Source organism: Nelumbo lutea, chromosome 7, assembly GCF_056320005.1.
Source record: "Nelumbo lutea isolate HS-2025 chromosome 7, American lotus-T2T, whole genome shotgun sequence".
In the NCBI taxonomy this organism is placed as follows: Eukaryota; Viridiplantae; Streptophyta; class Magnoliopsida; order Proteales; family Nelumbonaceae; genus Nelumbo; species Nelumbo lutea.
The window spans coordinates 57,162,854-57,188,284 of record NC_142690.1 but is presented as its reverse complement, the minus strand read 5'-3'; the positions used below and the strand labels follow the sequence as shown (position 1 = coordinate 57,188,284).

The following is a 25,431-nucleotide window of genomic DNA, read 5'->3' as shown; positions in this document are numbered from 1 at the left end:
ATTGCAGGATAAGATTATGAGAATCCAAATCTGTCTTGCACTTGCCTTCATTTTATTATCCTACTTTCAGTCATACACAAAAAAATTATATTTTAATAGCAACTTAATAAAATGAGATTAATAAATAACTGCTTAACTGTTGATGGATGACCACCCACTTCTTTTTCTCTTCTGTTATTCAAACTTTGATCCACAGCCCAAAGGAAGACTATTAGTTAAAAAGGAATTACTTTGTTAGACAATTCATCAAGTAGAGAGATTCAAATGACAAACAATCCAATTCCGGGGAGAAGTTTCAGCCAAACAGATTCTGCCATGTGGCTAGCTAAAAAAAGCCCCTTTTCTTGCAAAATATCTAATGAATGAAATGATAAAGAGCTGACTAATTAATAGGAAATTGAACATTTTACTAATCAATCAAGATGGTCCCTCATCAAACAAATGGTCTAGATTGCCCACATCATGGTACCAAACTACCATATAGCACTAAGATGTTGTAGAGATCATATAGACATCTGACCTGTTTAGTATAGAAAGCATTTCCTGGTTCCTATGTTAGAGAACTCTTACCAATTAAAAAAAAAAGGACAAGAAAAATGGAAAAAAATTGTATTTACCTATAATCATAAAAAACATTAAATATATTTACAGAATTTTCTGCAAATGTACCCTAAGTTCTAATATATTTACCACCTCTTCCCACTTTATTTTGGCACCATCAAAAAATTCACCTTTTAGACTTTCTTTTATCTTTCATTTTTTTCCCAGTTTCCTTCTTTCCACCAAATTAAGATAAGAAGGTTTACTTGGGGCATTCCAACAAACAGAAACCAACAAACTAGACACAGATCATACAAGTCAACCCCATCACGGGCTTAAACACATGACCTCCATAAAGAGACAGGATGCCCTAGTCACCAAGACTATAGTGTGTTGGCCAATCCGTGCCTCTGTCTCTCTCCCTCTCCTCCAAACCTCTTAATCATTACAAGTTTTGGAGAGAAGAAATTTCATTCAAGTTCACAAAAATTTTGCAACAGTTTAGGACTTAAATAAGGCAAGGGTCTGTTTGTTTGTTTTTTTTCTTTTTTGGACTAAAATAATTCTCACTAAAAAGGATAAACCCAAAAGGATAGGAAGAACAAAAGATCTCTCCCTTGCATATTAACAAAGCTGTTGCAAGCATTCATAACTAGAGTTTTCCTTTTTTTTATTAATTATTTTTGTCTTCTCAGTTTAAAGAAGCCAATTTTCTTAGTTACAATCAAATGCAAAAATTATATATAGAAGGAAGAATTTCTTTTGGGGCTACAAAATCTGTAGATTCAACTTGAAGTAGTCCCCTTTGACCCACCATGTTTCATACTGAAAGGATTGGAAGACACCATTGATAAGGTCCCCCACCTAAGACATCGTGGGGGTAAGAATGAGCTGGATCGGATGACTTTAGCCATGTAATACATGCTTTGATTTTTGGAGCTTTGGAGCTTTGTAGGAGTTGTTATAGACCTTTTTCTCAATTAGTACAAAGAACTGAGACACAATCACTCTCTGAAACTTTGATTTTTGTGCCCTAGCCTGTCAATAAGGAGGGCCTTGTGTGATTGTGGGTCCCAATTCTGATTCTTTCTATATGAGACACGTGGCAAGTTAAACCATCCCCCAAATCATGACCAAGTCATGAATAGATAATTCAGATGGCTCAAGAGTGGAAGGACATAAAGAGAAATACATGAAAATGCAAGGACCCATCTGAAAAAGAGCTGCTAATATATATATGCAGTTTAAATCTGAGCTGATGAGCAACAACATAGACAATCAAGCTCACACTCAGTCTTTCACTTTCACTCAGCTCTCCACCATTCAAATTTCAGGGTCGAGTTTGTTTCTGAGAGAGAAAGAGAGAGAGATGACACACATGGGGCTCATATGGTGGCCAAAGCACACAACCACCAGCCATTGCGGCGATGGTGGTGGCGCCACCAGGGCGACTCAGACCACCGCCGAGACCACCACAGGCAGCAGCAGACACCGGTCAGGGGACTGTGGTTGCCTGATGAAGCTGATGAGAAAATTGAAGAGACGCAGTAGGATGTTATGTGCAGCAAGTAGGTCAGCTAGTACATTTCGTTGCCATTATGATCCATTGAGCTACGCTCTCAACTTCGATACAAGCGGCTGTGGAAGTATGTTAGATGATAATTATGATCACTTCCACGCCTTCTCGTCAAGGTTCGTCGCCACCCCTTCAAGACCACCTCCATCACTAGTTGCAGTGGCCACTTCTCACTAGTATATTTACTACCTACTTCACCAGCTTTATTTTTATTTTCTCTTCTTCTTCTTCTTCTTATTCTTCTTCTTCTCCTTCTTCTTCTTCTTCTTCTTCTTTTCACTTTGTGTAATCTTTCCTTAAAGGTTGTATCTCTGATTTAGATATTATGGATGTGAATATTCATTCATGGAGGAGACACATCGTGAGTTTTGGTTTAGAGAGAGAGAGAGTGGGATAGAGAGATGTTCATAGTAACAGTTGGATGATTCTAACATTTTCTTTCTTTTTTTTCCCCCTTTTTCTATTGATCTGTTTTAGACAGATTATCTTCACTTTAAGTAGAGAGAGAGAGAGAGGAAACCTCTTAAGTCTTAACTCAAAATCTCAATCATTGTTTCTTCTTTCTTCTTTTCCTTGGGAACACACACCAAGAGACAGTTTCCTGGTTTTTGGTGAAAACCCATCAAACCAAGGGAGAGATCTTTTGCTCTTTCTTTGTCCCCCATTTTCTGTGGTCTGTAAACGATTCAACAATGAAGATAGAGATAGAGAGGGACGACCCACATCATGTTATGTGGGTTATCTCTGAGAGATCACTCACTCTCCTGAAAGGGATTGATCGATCCACTTGAATTATATTGCCTAAAAGGGTGCAGCTTATGGTACTCTATCAATCTATAATGGATTATGCATGGCAATATGATGTAGTTGAGGAAATGAAGTCTATGGATGATGAATGAATGATCAGACTGGTGACTGTGCTCATCCGTGGGACCCACGTGAATGCTGGGTCATATGATATTTGTACGAATCAAGAGGTGCTGAGTGTCTATCACTGTTGAGAGGGTTGGAAGCTGTGATATGCTTTGAGATTCACGCCATTTAATTTAAAATACAACTTGATCTCGCTTCTCAAGCAGAGAACCAGAGATTGAACATGGAAATGTGGTGGGTGTTGACTTGGGGTTCAGCACTTGCTAATAGTTTGGGAGTAAAGGTGAGCCACCATGTCATGTTTGTCTACGCTGTTAGGGCACACCCACATGAGCACACAGATACACAAAAGGGTCTCTGGACTCTGGAGGGGGGGGCTCAGCTCGCCAGATTGTGTGCTGGCATCTTTTCATTTTTGTGTCCATTGAATCCATTTAGTCCACCTTCAATCACGCCTTCTGCTGGGTTTTTCATCAACATTTTGCATGGTGATTGGTTTTCTTCACATGTTAATAAACTTATTAAAAGGGAAAGAAGAAATAACCATTTAGCACAGAGAGAGAAAGAGAGAGAGATCTAATTGACTGAAAAATAAAATAATTAATGTTGTATGTGGAAGTTTTAAGTTTGTTGGGTGCATGTGCAGATCTGCACCACCCTTTCTTGATGAGATACAAAAGGTCATCAGCCATGTGGCAAAAGAAAATCCTTAATTTTCCAGTGGCTAGAGTTACTGATAAATTTAAATTTAAGGTGCTGTAATAGTGTAAAGAGTTGAGATGGAATGAAATATAAGCAGGGTGAAAATCAGAGGATCAGTTAGTCATGTTATCTTATTTGTACCTTGAAATATTATTAGCAATGTGGAGAACACATTGTGGGGAATCAATCAAATGGAAGAGTGCAAACCAATGTGGTTGGACCGGACAGGAAACCGGAATGCTCACGGGTCATGGTTTTATTGGTTAACTAGATGGTTAGCTTGTTCAAAGTTGAAATCATGAAAACCGTCATCCTTTAATTGAGATTCATAAACAAAAAATGCGGGATTTCCTGTCCATGAAAACTCTGCCCATGTCTACTCATAACACACTATTCCCGTGAATTGGGAATATCTCCCCCTGCATAATACTGTGCAGGTCACTGGTTCAGCCATCCAGTCCAGTTTAAATCTGTTCACACTGATTTAAATGGCCAAAGCCAGAGCCAGAGCCTGTTTGAAAATGCTCATATTTGTCATCTATATTGGTTGTAAATTTTAAAATAAGTAATTTAAAACATTATTAGGATTTGTTTGGTTCACAGTTGAAATCAGCATTAGAATCAGAGTCAGAATCAGCTGAAATGGATTCATATTTGGATTTACATTTCCAAGGGAGGGGGAGGGAATGGCCATTCCCTCAAATGTAAGAACGCATTCCACTAGGAGTGGAAACCGGATTCTGATATCTGACTTCACCCAATCAAATGATTGAAATCATAATGGACCACTCTGATTCCAGACCCCTATTCCCACGAACCAAACGGATCTTTATGTGATTATCAAACAAATGCTCATACAGATTCTCTTTGTTCATCATTGATTTACTTAAAATTTTGAAAAAGCTAAAGATTTGTTTTATTCTCTATTTTTTTAATTTTTTTTGCTTCAAGCCAATAATGGACATGAGGGATCCCACAGACCACAGTGAAATTGTCTGACCATCCAGTTTATAGCCTAAGAACCATGTAGAGTGGAGAAACATTGGGTTTTCATGGCCTTGTGAGAGCTCCAACCTGTGGCCTAGGGCTGGATAAAGTTAGTTATGACTTATGACCTGCCTCAAACCATGGAGACACCCAATTCCCCAACCAATTAGTACTTTTCGGCAATGTTGTTACACTTGGATCGGGTGTATAACTGTTTTGACCACTGGGTCATGTGCAACATTTAAAATTTCGATATGATACATCCTGTATCGGATATATTGTATCGTATTTTTTAGGGTTTTAATACACAGGTGTTTAGGAATCTCTCTTTTTTAATAAAAATATTCTTAAATATTTTCCAAAAATCAAATGGTCCGGCCATCTAGTTGGACCACTAACCTTGTTAAAAAAATGATTTAAAAGTTAAAAAACCGTCCAGTCTGATCCGAGTCTAGCAACAATAGCAAAGTCAAGCAAATCTTAGGCTTAGCCATCATTCATTTCTCTTACAGATATTGTGAGTGTATTTTAGATTTGTTAAGGATAATCAACCTTACAATGATCCTATAAAACCTGACATTGAAATCTTCTTAATTAACTCATATCCATAATTTTAGAGGAAGATGTTAAATTCAGTAATCAGTAATACCCTCTTCAAGCCTTCTCTTCTTCTGAACTGTGAGACGCACAAACAAATAAAAGTATAAAACTTCCCTTGTCTTCCTTACTGAAGGTTTATGGATGGTGTGTCCATCACACTGCAACATGGTATTTCATATCTACCACCACTATTAAGTGTTATATTTCTCATGCATTTTTAAACATCTTGACCTCTTGGAATCCATCAATTTGATAAATGTTTTATAGTCAACGTATTCAATGCAAAAAAAAAAATAAGAAAAAAAAAAGAAGAAGAAGAAAGAAAGAAAGAAAAAGAAAATGGATCTGGAAAAAAAAAAAAAAGAAAGAAAAAGAAAATGGATCTTAGATTTAATGATTGCGATACTTTATTTGTTTTTTATAATTTTCAAGCTGTCATTTAAGAATTAGTTAGGACAAGAGAGGTAGTAATGATTAAACCTATAAACTCTCTTTAATCCCTTTTAATGGTGTTTCGGTGGGTTCAAAAGCCAATATATATAATATGAAATATACCATGTGATATTTTGAGCTTTATATATAGATGGACCTTGTAACAATAGATGAAGTTGGTACTTGACATCGATGCCGTTTCTTCAGAGCCTTTTTGAGAAAATGGTACTGTATGGATGAGGGTCTCTTGCACTGCTTTATGAGAAAACGGTTCCTTTTTTGTTTGGCATCATTGCTGATACATAGAATTGATCCATATTATTCAGTGGTTCGTTTTCATTTGGCTCATTTTTCAGCATTGATCCGCATTATCTAATGCCACATTAGTGTCACATCATGATACCTTCCAGTAATAGTTCCAAAAATGAGAAAACACCAATTTTGATGTTTTCTCAGGCCATGCTTTCCCAAATTCTAAGGCGTTGTCGTTTTCTGGAACAGCTGTACCAAGCAAGCCTGTGTTTCTTGTTACACCATTTTTCTGATGTGGTGCCATTTTCTGGGACAACAGCGTCGATGCCAAACACCGCTGAAATGTTTGAAATGCATGGTTTATTGCTCCGTTAAACACCCCTAAGTAAACAATAAATTATTTGAGACTATAGTAATCAAGTCGATGTCAGCTACAGCTCTACAGCTATTAAGGAACTAATAATCTCCTTAAAACTTATTCACTCATAGACAAAGCAATAAGCCATTCAGTCATCACTTGGATTTTGAAATTGATGAAATATTTTAAGAGTTTAGGGTTCGTCAGTTGCAATCAGAATCAAAATCTCTTAGAATTTGAATCAGAATGATCTATTTCTTCATCTGATTCAAACAGGAATCAAAATTAAAATTGGAATCAGTTGGAATGAGATTTAATTCCTAAGGGAGAGGAAAGGAATGACCATACCCTCAAATGGGGGATGCCATTCCACCAGGAATGAAAATGAGATTTCAATTCTGACCAACCAAACAGTTGGAATTGAAATGGATACCCCTACTCCTGGAAACGAAATGGGCCCTCAATGTACTCTGTTACTTGATACCAATTCTTTAACCTGGCTCAGCTCAGTATGTACCATGTACTAGTGGAACCGTGTGGTCTTCGAGCATGTCAAAACCTATGAACTATTAGTACATGTTTGTGTACCATTTGGAAATTTGATTTATCCCCTGCTTGGGTCTGCTTATTGGATAAATAAGTGCTTATCCTAATAAACGCTTATGAGTGTTTGGTGAAAAAGCGCTTATCTTAAACAGGATAATATAGGCATTTTAAAAATTAAGTGACAGGCCAAGACAAGTCAGAAATACAATAGGTACCTTTCCAAAAAATGCATATAAGTGCTTAAATATGTGGTCCTGGCCTAAAATTAAAAAATAAGCACTCCCAAACGGGGGGTTACTTCTTCTGAAATATATAGAACCCAACAACCAAGTGTGAAGCCCTAACTCCTAACCAACTACACGTGCTTCCTGGAGGACTTTCAGATACTGCTGGTTGTATTGCTCAAACAAAACAAAATATACATACAATGGCGGTGGGAGGAATATCATGCCAAAATGAATTTACTGTGAGTTCATGTGACCAAGGAAATAGGCCCCCGATAAACAATTTCATGGATCATATTTATTATTTAGAACAAGTTGGGCCATAAGGACTTAGGGTTGACCAAAGGCAACATGGATTTAAGTATTATAAAATAATTTAACTGTTCACAACAATTTAACAAGGGATATGAAAGTATGGAATGGAATGGCGAAATAGGATCCATATAGCTTATCTCTTCTAGTTGGGATAAAGCTTAAATGATGATGATATATTATTTAAACCAAGTTGAGACTTGAAGGGGCTACAAGGACTAGGGTTGACCAAAAGGAACATGGAGAGAATAGAAATAGTAAGAAATGATCCAAATCCTCCTCATATTTTAACAACAGAAATTCCACTTGGTCTTGTGCACCATCCTACATTATTCAAGCTTTACAAGCTGATTCTGGCTTGAACAGTGGAATGGAAGTAAGGATATGATACTAAACATTCATCATTCATGTAACTGACCCCATCTTGTTGAGACAAGGCTTAGGACTTGTTATTTAGACTAAGTTTAGCTCCAATGAAGTGTACCCAATTTTAAGATCCTGAAGGTTGAGAATTTAAAGAGTAGGTCTGAGCAGTGGCCACTCGGTACCAGGTTGTAGTGAACTAAGTCCGAGTAACAGTTTGTTTGAGCATCAAAATCCATCTGGCGATTTGGGTCATTGTTGTTTAATGCTGATCAAAGATTTTATATTACCAAGTTGCATACAGAAACGGAAGGATACCAACAAGGGGATGATGCTATATATTTCTTTTCTCTTACAAAAGCTTTACACGAGATGTCCTAAATGATCCTATCATCGCTAGTAAACACTCAAATGAATCATGCTTACAAAAAACAAGAGCCCTCCTGCTCAAGGGCTCTGAAGCTTGGCGTGCAATGAGGAACGGCTATGGCTCATGTTCACTCCCATGATCATCTGATACAGTCTCTTCAGAAGATATTTCCTCTACTTCAGGCCTGTCAATGTTACAAGGGTCTGACTGTGTCTTGCTGGAGTCCCCACTTTCAGTCCGTTCCCTTCTCTCCTTGGGATCCTGACTCCAAATATGTGATAATGGGCTCTGCCCAGCCTTCCGTTTGTTGAATGCACCCTTCAAGCTTGGGCTGTCATCCTGGACGACTGATTCCCGAATATTGGTAAAGGGCAGCTCATTCCTTGGGATGCTAGAGCTTTCACTGCCAGGCGCCGATGACATATGAGGCCCTGGAGCAACACATGATGCAACTAAATGGAGGACTTCAGGTGAGGGGGACAATCCTGCAGCCAGTTTTTTTCGGTGATTTATGTACACTGATGATGATGGTGAACATGTCAGATTTAGATTTAAAGAGGGCATGTTGAGATTGGGCTCAATCCAAGGGAACCCTGATGCACTGCTTGTTGATTGTGGCAGCAAGGGCAATGGTGGTGCCAGTGAAATGGAGCTTGAAGCAACATTTTCACCAAACATGTTGTTTTGAAAGTTTTTGCTGGATTCTGCTATGATGTCTGGAGTCACTCGCCTGAGCTTACGCAACCTCCGTTTCTTCTTCTTCAGGCTCTTCCTCGGATCCTTCGGTTGGAAAGGAGGTGGACCTGGGACTGTAAATGGAGGAAACGTTGGCTTCTCTTCACCATAAAGTAAGCGAACAGAATGAGCTATTGCCGAGACAGTAGGAGGCAGTTCAGGTTCTGGAGGTTTTGCAGGAGCATTTACGGCTTCCCGAAGCCAATGAGGAAGTTTGCATGTTGTGGAACTGCTTCCAGCTACATCATCCTTTGCTGGAGAATGACCATAGTGCAGCCGTTTATTGGGGTCTGGCTGCAACCCAGAGCTGGTGAACTCACCACCGCGCAAGTTATTATGGCAATCACGTAGGAAATTTAGAGATTTGTTCAAAAGACTGGGCAGTTTGGCATACTTGCTTGCAAACTGTTCTTCCTTTTTCTGCAAATCACAGCTGCTTGGGTAATTCACCCCTAATGAACCCAAGCTACTGCTTACCAATGAACTGTGCAAAAATGGCTGTTCCGGGTGTAAGTTTGAAGAAGTCCCTTGTCTATCTGAGGGACCAGCATTTAAATCCCCAGAGAAATTAGGCCAAAACCTATCAGAATTCCGTGATGGAAAAGGTGTGTAGTGCTCATTTGGAAAACCAAAATGATCAGAAGGCTCAACATGTGGCAGGGTTGGTGTTAGGTCCCCATAACCCAGTTGCATGTCAGTCAGATGGGTTCGAAACTTAGGGGGTGGGCAGTGGTCTGTCCCAAGACCAGAAAATCTACTTCCGTGCAATGCGCGTGCCATCATTCCATCAGAAATGCCAGGAAACGAGGTAGACTTCGTTGATTTTGTTGTGGTGTATGTAGCTCCATCAAAAATCTTGAGCTGTTCCTCCTCCCACCTTAAAGAAAGGTCATCAGAAGTTCTGTGCTTGGAGAACTTTAGCTTGGGGTCTCGAAGCATGGCATCCCAATTACCTCTTCCGTGCCTACGAACACCAATCCAGAGAGCATCAAGTTCATCTTCAGACCAAGCATCAACCTTTAATCTTTTCCTGAACATATTTGATCCAGACCCAGTCCTCATCATTATGTTATCCAGAACTTTCTTATGGTTCTCAGGTAACGATGGATATGTGGTCTGCATTTGACCCAAGCCCAATGTGGGTGGCATGTCCCTCACCGAAGTATGTTTTGGCATATCTTGCGGTGCCAATCTGAAATTTGGTAACAATGGCATTGTGGAAAAATCCTGAACAGAGTCATTTGCAGGTTCAGCTCTTGTGCTCAAGGATAAGCTTGGTAAGAAATCTGGAAGGGGTTTGGATACAGTTTTAGCCGAATGAGAGAATTTGGATAACTGGTTATCATCATGTGCTAATTTAGGTGCTGCCATTTTTTCCTGGAAAGCAGAGAAAGCAGCATCTGAATTGTCTAGAGGATCAAGACCTCTTCCTTGGCTTGTCGAGGGAGGATACTGCAGATCAGTCACAAAAGGAATGATAAAACATTAAAATGGAAAGGTTTACCATGTATCAACCTAAAAATTTTACCATATGAAAAATTATTTAAAAAAAAAACTCCCCTGGGTTTTCTGGCAATCCTATAAACCTCCCATGTTTTGACCCTAACAAAAACCTCCTCTATAGTTTTGAAAAAAAAAAAAAAGGTGCAAATACCTCCCTTCCGTTAACTTTCCAGACAAAAAGTAGTGATGTAATGCATAAATATTTTAAAATACCATATTTACCCTTCACTAACTTCATTCAGATGTATATTTACTAAACTATCCTGAAAAGAACAGATGCGCTTGTCTTTATTTCACTTCAGCCTTTTTACCTTACTCCGCCTGAAGAATAGAGAGAGAATTACACTTCTAAAGGTTTTCAGGCAGAGTAAAGTAGAAAAGGGTAAAGTTGAAATTTTAAATGGTGAACAATAATGCCTTTACTGAAATGCTAACGGAAGGGAGGTATTTGCACCTTTTCTCAAAACCATAAAAGGAAGGTTTTTGTTATGAACAAAAGACGGGAGGATTATATGGTTGTCAGAAAACCCGGGGGAGGTTTCTAAAGAAGTCTTTAAACAACAAACATCAAGAGCCTTTAAAGAGGGAATATACCTGATTAAATGGGAAGCAACCATCTGATATGACATTTTTTAGTCGACATTGTGGAATATCTGATGCATCTGGTATTGTACATGTATCTGCTGCAGTCTCTCGGCCTTGAAGACCTATATTAACTGAATTTCCAGCACCAGGAGCTAGGCGGAAGGGAAAATCTTGAAACCCCAAACCTAAGCTATTCTGGCCAGAGTCTGATCGTGGTACATTGCAAGAACGAGAGTTCCTGTGTGATGATTCTGGTGGATTAGCATTGGGAGCACAGAGCCCCAGAACTGGCAACAGATTGCTGGTAGGCACAGAGCTTGAGTAACTTGTGCTATGGTACTGATGGCTTGGTAAGAAGATATCAGGAGGAAGAGAGCCAGGAGGTCTAACAGAAAGGTCTAGACTGCCCAACATATTTTTGTAACCATGCTTTGAGAACCTCCCCTGTCTCATATTTGTATCGCTCTTGCTCTTTGGTACATCTGAAGGTTGATTGAATTTGTAATCTTCCAAATCAATTACTAAAGCCTTCTCTCTGACAGGTTCAACTGGTTGTTCTGTTTCCTTGTCATCAGTTGCTGTGGGAGGAGGAAGTGACTCAGGTCCAACCTGTTCCTCGACTGGACGAGACCCATCAATTATATTCCTCTGAGCTAGCCTTTCTTTCTGTCTAGCACGGAGCCTAGCACTGTTCAAAGCAATTATCAGCAGTTTGTACAGTGTAAGATATTAACTTGAAAAGAAGCACATGCACATCTAATACTGCATAAAAGTCTCTGAACTTACAACTTTTCCTTCAAAGCTCGACCAGCAGGTGTATATTCTGGCTCTGGGACTGGCTCCGGCTCCTCCTCTTCATTACCACTCTGCTTTCACATATTAAGGTTACAACTAAGATAAACAGGAATCTTTCAAAAGACAAAACCATACACTGATCAGGAAAAGTAAAAACTATATGGATATGTTTTATTACAAAAATGTGATTACATAAACTAAAAAACTTCAATGTAATGAATATTGAAGAAAACAAAATGAAAAAAAAAGATGTATATGAAAGTTATAATCAGGCATTTCATGCCAAACTAATGACAGTAAAATGCATTGGACTCAAACCGATGTTTTAAAAATGAAAACCCTATCAAGAGGTTTCTATAACAAAAAAAAAAAAAAAAAAAAATCTAGTATAATATGATTATGATACTCCTAGAGTACCAAAACCATGCCCTTGTATATATTATAATGCTAAAGTGAGTTACCTTACAATTAGCATACAGATTCAATTTTTGAGATGGACTGCAGGGCTTTTTACTACACTTGGATTCTAAGAAATGAATTTATTTCCAAAGGCGCTTGCAGATCAACAGTTAGGATCTTAGGGAATCTAGTTCACTAACCCATGCATAGGCCTATTCTTTCCCAAATCCCAATGCATTACCAGTACCCAAAGTTCTGCTGTTAAGATCCAATATGATGCAAGTTTAACTAATACTTCATTGGGTAGACATGGTAATAGTATGCTTCTCTAATGCTAATTCCTTTCTAATGGCTGCAGGTGCAGGTCTTCTTGTGGTTCAGGCTGGAGCTGTTGAAACCGAATTAAAGACAATTCAGGCTGCTGTTTTGCTTCGAAGGAAAAATCTTGGAACTTGACGGTCATACAAACCAATGTATGCTTCGAGTTTCATGTGTCAATGCTTAGCAAAATAGACACCTTTCCCTGGAATCCCTTTTAGGTAGCACAAAACCCTCTCAGCAGCTGCTAAATGTGTATCTATAGATATCTGGCCGAGTCATACAAAGGTATAATAACTTGTCAACCAGTCTCTGGAATACTCCCTTATCAGGCAACAATTCACCCTCAGTAGCTAAAGCAGGTCGAGCACCCAGTTTACCAGTATCTGCAAGAAGATCAAGAACATCCATTGAGAAATGAATAGACCATCCTTAGATCTGGCAACTTCAGTTCCCAAGAAATATCTGAGTTCCCCCAAGTCTTTAATTTCAAACTCAGTGTTAAGAAAACTTTTGAGATGAGCAACTTCCTGGGTATCATTACCAGTAACCACAATATCATCAACATAGACAATCAAAAGGGTCACTAAGGATCTCTCCTCTTAACAAACAAGGTATGATCTGACTAAGTCTGTGTGTACCCAAAAGCAATAAGAACAGCCTGGAATCTATCAAACCAGGCTCTAGGAGAATGCTTAACGCCATAAAGAGACTTCTTCAGTTTACAGACCTTTCCTTACATCTCCTTGTCATACACCCCTGGAGGTAAAGACATATAGACCTCTTCATGTAGGTCCCCTTTCAAGAAAGAATTCTTTACATCAAACTGATGAAGAGGCCAATCAAAAGCAAGCTAAAGATAGCAAAACTCGAACTAAAGTCATACTGGCTATTGGGGCAAAAGTTTCCAGGTATTCAACACCATACATCTGAGTATACCCTTTAGCAACCAAACGAGCCTTATATCTCTCAACAATACCATCAGAATGATACTTAATAATGAACACCCACTTACAGCCAATTGGTTCCTTTCCCTTAGGCAAATCCACAATTTCCCAGGTATTGTTCTTATGCAAAGCATCTAGTTCAGTCATCATAGCATCCCTCCATTCTGGTTTGGACAATGCTTATGGGACAAATCCGGGAGTCACATGTGTGGAAACAGAGGCAATGAATAGTAGGAAGGGGAAAGAAGGTTGTAGGACAGATGTTTGGAAATGCAATGAGCTGTACATTTTTGTTTGCCTTTGTGAAGGGTAATAGGGAGATCAAGGCCAGGGAAGGTATCCAAAGTGGTAGAAGAGGGCTGACATGTTACCTCAATAGTGATGAAAGGAGCAAGAGGCACATTTGAAGGCATGCAAACAACTTGCATGTCTCTGGGTTTTTGTCTCTGGTACTGCCTTTGGATAATAGGATGGGAAGGAAATGTGGGAGGATGGGCAGGAGGAGGGGAGCAGGAACATGAGAAGAAGAGCCAATAAAGGACTCGATTGGAGGAGACTCTATAGAAGATTCAATGGGAATTGGAAGAGCAACAGATAGTGACAATGCAAACAACTCCACTAAATGCTCCCCCTCAGGAGAAGTACCAAAAAAAGGAACAAACTCTGCAAATGTGACATCTCTGGAAACAAAGCGAGTGCCACGAACCGGATCAAAACAATAGTATCTGTTTTGGAATAGTAGAATACTGATATGTTTCATTCTATTGCCAATGGGCGTATTTATACAGTAAGCTGCTGCAATAAATAAAAAGAAAGAAAAATAGAAAGAAAAGAAAACAGAAAGAAGAAAAAATAGAAAGAAGAGAAAATAGAAAGAAAGAAATCGAAAGAAAAAACTTTCTAAATCAATCCTTCCACAACCCTAGGAATATATACAATTCTATTTTCAGATCTGAACCAATAACCCCACGTTTTCCAACACTCCCCCTCAAGCTGGTGAATAGAGATCTTCCATTCCCAGCTTGGCTATAATTCTCTGAAAGTCTGTACTATTGAGCCCTTTAGTAAGTACATCGGCCAGTTGCCCTTTTGTAGACACATAGGGAGTGCAAATCAACTTGTTGTCCAATTTCTCTTTTATAAAGTGTCGGTCAATTTCGATGTGCTTTGTCCTGTCATGTTGAACAGGATTGTGAGCAATATTGATGGCTGACTTGTGTCGGTCAATTTCGATGTGCTTTGTCCTGTCATGTTGAACAGGATTGTGAGCAATATTGATGGCTGACTTGTTGTCACAATATAGTTTCATAGGCTCCTCTCGTGGAATCTTCAGGTCTTCTAAAATTATCTTCAACCAGAGTAATTCACACACTCCTTGTGCCATAGCCCTGAATTCTGCCTCTACACTTGACCGAGCCACTACATTTTGCTTCTTACTCCTCCAAGTGACTAAGTTTCCTCCTAAGAAGGTACAGTAACCAGAAGTGGACCGTCTATCTACTGGACATCCTGCATAATCAGCACCTGTATATGCTTCAAGAGTCAGTCCTCCATTTCTTTTGAATAAAATTCCTTTTCCTGGATTGGCTTTCAAATAGTGCAGAATTCGATGAGTAGCCTGCAGATGAACTTCTTTAGGATTATGCATAAACTGACTTATTACACTTACAACATATGCAATATCCGGTCGTGTATGTGCAAGATAAATGAGTTTTCCAACTAGTCTTTCAAACATCTCCTAGTCTTTCCAACTAGTCTTTCGAACATATCCGGTCGTGTATGTTCCCTTTAATGCCTTCTCCAAAACCCGGTGGAATGTCCATGTATATCTCCTCTTCTAGATCACCATGGAGAAACACATTTTTTACATCAAACTATTGCAAATCCCAATTATAGTTAGCAGCCAATGACAATAACACCCTTACTGTATTCATTTTAGCTATTGGGGCAAAAGTCTCCTGATAATCTACCCCATAAGGCTGTGTATATCCCTTGGCTACCAGGCGTGCTTTGTACCTTTCTAATGACCCATCAAATTTATACTTAATTGTGAACACCCATTTACAATAGGATTATCCCAGTCTACTTATATTGGCAAAATAGTCAAGAGATACAATATGGAGAACTCCAAGAAAGGAAATGTTCCTTTCAAGCATGGAGTCACTCTCTTCAAGGGTACGTCTCTCAAGACACCTGAGGAGATTGAGGGTATGAAGGAAGTTCCCTATCCCTCTACTGTAGGGAGCATCATGTATGCCATGCTGTGCACTCGGGCAGGCATTGCTTAGGCCGTGAGTGTGGCAAGTAGATACCAATCTAACCTAGGACAAGAGCATTGGACCGCTGTGAAAACAAACTGAAATACCTTCGAAGGACAAAAGAGTTTTGTCTGGTATTAGATGGTAGTTCACTACAGATCCTTGGGTATACCGATGTCGATTTCCATTCAGACCCAGATGATAGAAAGTCTACATCTGGCTACATCTTTACGGTGGGGTCCTATGCAGTTAGCTAGAAAAGCAGCAAACAAGGGTCCACTGCAGATTCCACAACTGAGGCCGAATACATTGCCGCAAGTGAAGCTGCCAAAGAAGTCATATGGATGAAGAAGTTCATTCAGGAGTTAGGAGTAGTTCCATCCAGCACATCACCCATTCCATTGTTGTGTGACAACACTGGAGCCATTGCTCAGGCTAAGGAGCCACGAGCCCACTCGAAGTCAAAGCACATCGAGAGGAAGTACCATGTACTACGGGGGATAGTTGAAAGAGGAGACATCCTGATTCAGAAGGTAGCATCAGCGGAAAATGTGATCTGAAATACTAAAAAGAAGTATATAGGCATGTTCGCAAGAGAAGCCTTTATGAGGGTGAGTCTGCCCCTTTTTGAGAGATAGCAATGTTTCAAAGTAGCTAATTTCTTTTCACATTTTTCCACCACTAGCTCCCAGAAATTTGGACTTTTTGGATTCCCACCAAGGGGCAATCCCAAATAAGATAGGGGGAAATTTTCCACTCAGCAATTCAGAGTTTCCTTGAAACGTTCCAGGAGGGAATCTTCAATTTGGTTTATAGTTTCTAGGCTACTCTTTGAATAATTAACCTTCAACCCGTAGACTAATTCAAAGCATTGAAGCACGGTTTTCATACTTATGATATTCTCCAAATCTACTTCTAGGAACAAGATGACATCATCTGCAAATAAGAGATGAGAGATATTTATAGCATCTCTTCCTACCTCAAACCCCTTAATTAAGTTAAGGCTTTTTGCTTTCTCCATGAGCTGGCTAAAGATATCCGTCACCAAAGTGAAGAGGAACGGGGATAGAGGACAGCCCTCTCGGAGATCCCTACTTGCTTTAAAGTAACCTTTGGGCTCTCCATTGATCATGATCAAGAACCAAGTTGAACTTATATAGCCTTTCATCCACTACAGCCACTTTGTTCCAAAACCCCTCAATTTTAGAGCTTGGAGAAGGCAGTCCCAATCAACTTTGTCGTAAGCTTTTTCCAGATCTAGTTTCACAAGTAGGCCCGCCCTTCCACTCTTTCTTCTATCTTTGACAACTTCTTCTGCAATTAGGATGTTGTCTACAATTTCTCTTCCTTTTGTGAAAGCAAACTGATTTCGAGAAACCACCTCTTTTAGGATTTCTCCAAGTCTTTTTGCTAGAACCTCTGCTAGGATTTTGTACACACTCCCTACTACACTTATTGGTCTAAAGTCTTTCACTTCCGAGACACCATTTTTCTTTGGGATGAGGTAGATAAATGTAGAGGTATTTCCTTTGTTTACAACTGTCGTAGAGTGGAAATCCTTAACAACCTCAAAAAGATCTACTCTTACAACTTCCCAACATAACTGAAAAAAGAAGATTGGGAAGCCGTCGGGTCTAGGAGCTCTATCTCCGTCCATCTCGAATACTACTTCTCTTATTTCTTGCTCCTCAAATTCCCTTTCAAGCCATTTTCTCTATCTTCTGCTAGAGTCGTCCCTTCCCAACTTCATAAAAATAACTTCCTACCACTTTCCTTGGAGTAAAGATTTTTGAAGTGGTTAAGAAACGCTTCTGTGATTTCTTCATCATCTTCCACTTCCCTCTGGTCCACCTTAATTTTTGAGATGAGGTTCATTCTATGCATCCGACGCATAGCTATGGAAGAATTTTGAGTTATTATCACCTTCCTTTAACCATTTGACTCTTGACCTTTGCCTCCTAAAGATTTCTTCTTGTTTGATTACCTTTTACCAAGAATTCCTTAAATCATCTCTCCTCTTTCTTCCTTCTTCATCCAAAACTCCCGATTGCTCCCTATTGTCCAGATCTTCCAACTTCAATAGGATGGCACTTTTTTCCTCTACAAACGATTTAAATTCTTCTCTCCCCCAGGCTTTTAGTTTTCTTTTTAGGAATTTCAGCTTTTGCAATAATCTGTGTCCAACCCAGCCCTCAACTCTACATTCCTCCCACCAGGAGGCTACATTTTTGTGAAAATCTTTATGTAACCTCCACATTTTCTCCAGTCTAAAGGGAGGTTTACCTTTCAAGTGTTAGACAGTGTATGCCCTTAGCTCCAATCGGCATGATGTACATTAAGACATTTATTGTAAATGAATAAAGTACATATTTGATTCATGTTATTATGGTGTGTTTCTGTGTAATACCCTTAAACTGGACACATATGAGACTCGTGTTAGTTTAGAATCTTCACAGTCGTTGGATAGATCTGGGGAGATTTATCCTACCAAGGCTGACACTGATGTACCGCCAAGTTGGTTGGGGTGGCTTGTCTCAGCTACCAGGATGAGACCTGAGGTACGTGCAATGTGGGTTTTCTTGAAACCCTGAACCGAACCAAAATTCCAGTATTGCCCTGGACCTTGGAGATAGATGGGCAAAACTGGATTGTTACACCTAACCCCTAAACTCAATTATGATGTTGCACTAGGTGACGGATTAGGCTATCTTTGATATGCCAATCATTGAGATCCTTAAAGGGGGTCAAAACCTAGGTATGTTGGGACAGTCCGAGAAATCATCTGAGTGGGTGATCATAGTGACAGGATCAGCCCCTTTATCAGACAAAAGTGAATGATCGGTGATGCACTCTCTCTGATGGAAACCTAAACTGCCGGCAGTTGATTTCAACCGTTGAAATTTGTTTTTGCAAAATATATTTATATAGAAATATACATGTGCATTATGGTTTCAAAATGTTTGCAAAAGGTTTTAATTCCCAGGATCCATGTGAGTAGAGAATGCAGCACTACACCTTGCAGCCGAGGGAGAGGTCCTCTCTTGTCGGGCAGTGTTTGATCATTATGGGCTGAGAGGTTAAGTGTAAGACCATTGAGGGTTATACCTGATACGCTAATCTTGCATCTGTCCACAGTCCTTGGGCCTTCATAACATGGTTGGACCCAAGGACCATTTAGTGTAAGTGTTGGGCCCATTAAGAGCCCATAGTGATGGACTCAGGGGTTCACTGTATTCAACAGTGAATTTGGCCAGGCCTTGTAACAAAGGTCAGGCTGAACCCATGTGGTTGATGTGTAGATCAATGATAGGGTCCCACGCCATACAAAGAGAGCCAAGCTAGCCAGCATTAAAGAGGAAGTGAGCATGAAAGTTTAATGGGCCTAAAAGCCCATTTCGAGCTGAGTTAATTAGATTAATTAAATAAGGGTGGATCTGGGATTTGGATCAGCAGATAAGATAAGGGATTATCCTTATCCACTTAAAGAGTCCAGATCCAAATAAAGATTTGGATCATAGGAACTCCTAATTTGATTAGGAAGGCTGATCTTTATTATAGATAAGATAAGGGATTATCCTTATCATTTAAAGAGTCCAGATCCAAATAAAAGATTTGGATAAGGAAACTCCTAATGGGATTAGGAAATTTTTTCTTTAAGGCTATAAATAAGAGAGCAGGGCGAACCTCCAAAGACACATTCGCTGAATACAGAGAGAAGACAACACAATTAGACTGCCCTTGCCTTCTGCTCTATTTCTTCCTACTCTTGCCGCCCCACCCTGTTCGGTACTCTCTTTGGGCATGAACACCTACATTGGGAGGAGCATTCTTGCGTGGATACCGTATCAGGTATATCCCTCCCTTAATTTGGTTTCAGATTTGGTCTGGTTTGGTTACAAGAACGAACCTTGAAAATGCAGTTTTCTAAACTGGGAATAGGATTCTCGGATGAGTAAAGAATTTTTTTAAATTCCGCACAACCTTCCTACAGGGTTCGGTCATCCATATGATGGATATCCCATCCCGAATGGGAGTAAAGATTTTGGTGAAAATCTTTATGTAACGTCCACATTTTCTCCAGTCTAAAGGGGGGTTTACCTTTCAAGACCATATATTTTCTCAGGACTAGAGGCCAATGGTCTAAAATGCAGTGAGGTCTGATTTCTTGGAGGATATTTGGGAATTTTTCTATCCAATCTGAAGTTACCAGAAACCTGTCTAGTCTGCAGCTTGTTGGGTTTTCTTGAAGATTTGACCAGGTGAACTAGCCACTGTGGGGGGGAGGTCGCAAAGGTTATGTCTTGAGATAAAACTAAAGAAGTCCCTCATGCTTTTGGTTACTTTTCTTCTGTTGGAGTTTTCTTGAGAGAACCTTGTGATATTAAAGTCTCCTACTACCCAAGGGATTTCATCAAATTCATGTAGAGCATCCAGCTCTTCCCAGAGTCTTTGCCTATTTGCAGGAGCGTTTGGTCTATATACTCCAGTCAAAATCCATCTGAAACCATCACTGTTATTGGTGAAGAGTACTGAGATTGAGAACTCTCCTTTGTCAATTTCAATGCCCGAAACCTCCTCTTCATTTCAAGCTATGATAATTCCCCCTGAAGTACCTAAAGCAGGAAGAACAACCCATTTCTTCTTTTTTTGTTTCTTGGAGAATGACTATATCTGGGTTTTCTATTCCCAATGAGTCTTTCACCAAACTTCTTTTTATTTGGCCTCCCAACCCCCTAACGTTCCAACTTAACAATTTCATTAAACTCCAATAACTGATTTTCCCTTGTCCGCCCTAGGCCCTATTGTCTTTTGATCTGTCAATCCCCATTGAAGTCTCTTTAGCTCCCTTGTAGAATTCAGCTTGCCACTCTTCACAAACTCAACCTTTTGAATTCCATTTTTCCCCTTTTTTGGAGCCTAGATGTGTGAAGTTCCTTTTTCTTCATTTAAACCCCAATTTTCCAACTGCCCCAATAACATCTTTTTCCATATTAACATCCCTTCTGTGTTTATGCAAACTATCTTGCCCGTTGACCATCTTTTCTTGGTAGAATGGGTTAAAACTTAGTTGGGAGTGCTCTTCATCCAAACCTGAAAGACAATGAGGAGAATTAAGGTGAGATTCGAGATTGGAAGATGAAGCAAAAAAGATTGCAGGCAAAGAAGAGGAAGGAGAAGAGGAAACTTTGGGAGAGGTATGCGGTTCTCGTCCTCGATCTCTTTCTAAGCTTGCTGGTCCGCAATCGATCCCGCACTCGGGGTTTACAAGATGTGTCTGCTCGAGAATTTTTATGCTTCCCCAGGCTTCCTTCCTAGTGAACAGATCTTTGGCCCTTGAGAGTGCCACCTCTTTGGGGTCCAGTTCGGCCTCCATCACATAAGAGCTCATTTCTTCACCTGTGTCGGTTCCGTCTGACTCGAAGGGAGAGGAAGAGTTTGAGTTGTCTGGTGAAGAAGGAGGCCTGTAGATTTTCCTGTTGTGTCTTACTGAGCTAGGAGTTTCAGAAATTGGCTCAGTTAAGAAATTTGGAGTCTCAGGTGGGATTGGGCTAAGGGGGTCTATCTTCTTCAGATTTCAGACATTTTTCCTTTTTTTTTTGAAAAACAGGGGCTCCACCAATCTTCTTCTTCTCTTTTCCAGATTTTAGTCAAATCAGTCCTGAATTCTCTCTTCTCAGCTCAAACATTTTTTCATTTTTTTTCGAAAAAACAGGGGCTCTGCCCCTATACTCCTCTCCTCCCTTCACTGATTCAGTCATTGTTCTCACTTCTCACTTCAGTTTTTAACAGCCGAACCTATCATTAATATATATATGAATATGATTATATGGCTGAAATCTATATATTTTATATTTGTAGATTCCATCGCCTAGGCCGCCTGGGCGCCCCATGGCCTAGCCATGCCTAGTCGCCTTGACAACTATGGGTTGGATGTAACCAATATGGGGTTTTTATCTTATTTTCCTTTTTTTTTTTTTGATAATCCAATGAAATTCATTAATCAGCAAAGATAAATAGTACAAGGTCCCCAAGGAGAGGCACGAGATGCAACCTCTCCAAGCTAATTAAGTACAGCTTTCCAGTTTATTAGAACAAGTTACAATGTAGCACAAAAAAGACCTCCCTTGGAAACCGCCTGTTTGGCCAAAGAATCAGCCATAGTATTAGCCAACATGCTTACCCATTTAACCTCAACTCTCATATTACTAGTTAACCACTTTACTTTTTTGACTAGGTCTTTGTAGCCCCAAATGGCAGCATCCAGGTTTCAAAGCCACCCCATTACCACTTGAGAATCCCCTTCAACTAGGAGATGTCCCCTATCCCACCGGTCTTGAGAATAAGGAAATGATGTTGCTATCCTTATTCCTTAGAATACCCCCTATACCCGAAGGCCCAGGGTCACCTTGGCTGCTCCCATCAAAATTTAATTTGATGACACCTTCTGGAGGCGGATTCCATTCTAATAAACTTCTATTATTCTTAGTAGAAGTATTAGCTATTACTGACCAATTCCTTCACAGGTCATCAAAAGAGAAATCAGCAAATAGAGCCAAGGTTTTCAGCCAATGGATTGCTCTTGTCAAAATACAGTCCTTCGCTTCATCCAAGCTTCTTTCCTTCTCTAAGAAGACTCTTGCATTCCTTTCCTCCCAGAGAGTGCATAAGGTGGCTGCCCTGATACATTTCCACATGAATTTGCCTCTTCTTGTGTACCACACAACAATAGAAGGGTTAAATAACAAACTCACATCAAAAGCCAAAGACCACCTACCTCCAAATAAACTAAGGCTCCAACTCCACAAGGATGTAGCAAAGGAAGAGGAAATTAGCAAATGGAAACAACCCTCATTCTAGACCTTACACAAGGAACACCAGTTTGGGGAAAGACAAGAAAAAGGTCTCTTTTCCTGCAAGTTTTCCAAAGTATTGATTTTCCCATAGTAGACTTCCCAACAGAATACAACAATTTTTGGAGGAATAGGTCACACCCAAACTTCTTTAACAGGGAACACTCGGTGACTAGGGTTGGAACTGAGGGATTTTAAAAAATAAGCACAAGTAAAGGTACCTTTTGGAAGAGGAGTCCAATCTCTTTGATCAAAAGATGTGGGGTCCAAACAAACTGACTCGAGGAATTGAAGCAACTCAGAGACACAAGTCAACTCACTAGTCACTATCCCTCAATTCCCTATGAAATCCAAAGTCCCAGTTTAAAGACAAGGGAATAAACGGGTTCGGAAGAAACTTTGCAATTGGCTCGTTTTTGTAAAGGGAGAGAAAGTAAACCGAAGGGAACCGATCTTTTAAGGGGTTGATTACCCACCCAAACATCCTCCTAGAACTGAATTGAATCACCAAAGCAAGCATCATACCTGATAAACCTGAAAAAGCGAGGGAGAATACCATGTATAGGCTTCCAAGGTGTTGTGAGGGTGCTTGACGAGATATCCCAGCATCCCAGCCATTTCCTAAGCAACCATGAATGCTTGACACCACATCATGCCATAATCTCTCTCTCCCAAGGCCATCTCCATAACCACTTCCCTAAGAGGGTTTCATTCTTCTGCACCATGTTCCCTATCCCTAGGCCCCCTTCTTCCTTAGGTTTATAGACTATTTCCCATCTAACTACATGGTCCTTTTTTACCTCTCCAAGTTCCCACAAAAAATCCCTCATTAACTTCTCCAATTTCTTAGCCTCCCTTGGGGGAATCCTAAAGACTGAGAGGAAGTAGGTTGGAAGGTTGGCAAGTGTGGCCCTAATCAAAGTCACCCTACCCCCTTTGTTAATAACCCCAAAAAAAATCTCTAGCTCCTGTCTTTTTATAGTTTGTTACCGTCTACCAAAGCGAACTCCACCAGTGAACTTTGATGGGTATTTATTTTGGAATTTTAGGCCTAGTGGCCAACTTTTATGTTGAGTGTACCCTATTACCCTAGTCCTGCATGCAAAAAAAATTCCTTAACATGCAAGTTCCTTGTTCTTCATCCTTCTCCATGTCTTTTGCTCACATTTGCCATTGTATAAAATAAAGTCATTGTTGAGGAAGATACTGATACTAGGCAGATGAAGGATGTAGATGGTGGCTTGTAGTAATATGTTCACCCCATAAGAGAGGCTTCATCAACAACTTCTCTTTTTCCATGTATAACCAACTAGAAGGATTAGAGGGGTCATTGCTTAATGCAATGGTAAACTCTCAAGTTAACAAGTGTCAAAATACAGCTACAAGACTGAGAGCATCCAATACGTGATAAAATGTTTAAGGATCCAGTCCACCCCTCCCAAGACCCAGGAGATCTGGTACCAGCATTTGGTAATGGCCTTTTTCATCATTCAACACTAGAAGGTTAAAGGGATAAACATACAAATCGAGCACCATACAAATTTGAAATTCAACAAGCAATTTCACAATTGACAAAAAAGAACAAAAAACTATACACCTTTGAGAAGTATTATTTTTCAAGAGCAAAAAAAGAAAATAGTACCTCACTCGGTGTTTCACTTGGATGTGGAGCAAACGCTTCTCTGTAAGAAACAGCTTTCCTTAAGCGCTTCCCTCGACCAAGAGCTGCTGTTTCCTCATTCTGGTATTTCTCCCACCTAAAAATCCAATATAGTGTATAAAACAAATAAAATTCTTCAATTAAAGGAGTGAGTTACTGCTTTCAATTTAGCTGAATAGAAGGATACCATCTTTCATGCATATTTGATACTTTATTGGTTCATAAGTGTCCAGTTTTTTGAAAACGTACAAACTACATTAAACATACTGAGATGCAAAATACTAATGTCTAGGGAACTTCAAAAACAGGAAAGATTTCCTTAAAACAGAAGTTTTTTTTGCATAAAGTAGTAGGCTTCAGTCACAAGTATTAACAAGCAAATAAAGAACCAAGACGAAATACTGTACTATGCCTGTTGGCTATGGTAGAAAATAAAAATAAAACTTCCTTTCTTACCTTCAACAACAACAACAACAACAACTGATCAAAATGATGATGATGACAGCATAGAGTACCTACAAGACCTATTGACTTCAACTTATAGAATTACAAGAAACAAAATAGCAACTTCCTATTTATATTAAAACTCTACATAAAATAGAAATTTCCTATTTAAACTAGGATAACTGTATAGCAATTTACTAATTCTACTAAGACTAACTTTATGCTTGTAGTGAAAGAAGCCATTCTCTTCCCCCTTCTTCAACAGTAGATCTTTAATTCTTGGACAGTAGGTCTTTTTAACAACCACCTTTGAAATTCCATATATTGAGAAGGTAAAAATAGAATAAGGGGGAGCAAAACATCGGTCCATTATCACTTTCTTTTTAAGGAATATCTGACTTCGCAAAATTTTTCATTACAAAGATAGAATTTTATTATCATAATTAACTGCACAACTAAAACAATGATGTCATTAATGCATTGTAGTGAACTTTGTAGAAAATAGAAGTGGCTACAAGAAGGAAATGCTGACCTCACACGCAAAAGTCTGTCCCATTCATTTTCTTCGGGAACATTAACTGAGTTCTCCTCTTTCTTCTCAGAATTTTGTGCACAGACATCACCAGTTGCAGGAGGTACTTCAGCCCCCGTTTGTTCTTCATTTGGTTCATCACTCCATTCCAATGACTGATGATTGCAAAGCATTTAATCATGAAAAACAGCGAACAAAATGTTAGATTGGCTTTGTAATGTTGGTTCCACTATTCTGATAAATATTCATGACCTCTTAAAAACCACTAC

At 39.5% G+C, this 25,431-nt stretch overlaps 1 protein-coding gene across 3 annotated transcripts in view; it reads right to left on the bottom strand.

Moving 5' to 3' along the window:
• Window positions 1-8,020: 8,020 nt before the first annotated feature.
• CHR4 (chromatin remodeling 4) overlaps window positions 8,021-25,431 on the bottom strand; it is a 48,146-nt gene continuing 30,735 nt past the window's right edge. For all 3 annotated transcript variants that reach the window (XM_088955935.1, XM_088955936.1, XM_088955937.1), the window contains 5 exons: window positions 25,163-25,317; window positions 24,169-24,283; window positions 11,745-11,824; window positions 10,968-11,646; window positions 8,021-10,322 (listed from right to left, as the gene is read on the bottom strand). In XM_088955935.1, the coding sequence (XP_088812061.1) occupies window positions 8,250-10,322; window positions 10,968-11,646; window positions 11,745-11,824; window positions 24,169-24,283; window positions 25,163-25,317 (3,102 nt within the window). In that variant the 3' untranslated portion in view covers window positions 8,021-8,249. The remainder of the gene's footprint in view (window positions 10,323-10,967; window positions 11,647-11,744; window positions 11,825-24,168; window positions 24,284-25,162; window positions 25,318-25,431) is intronic.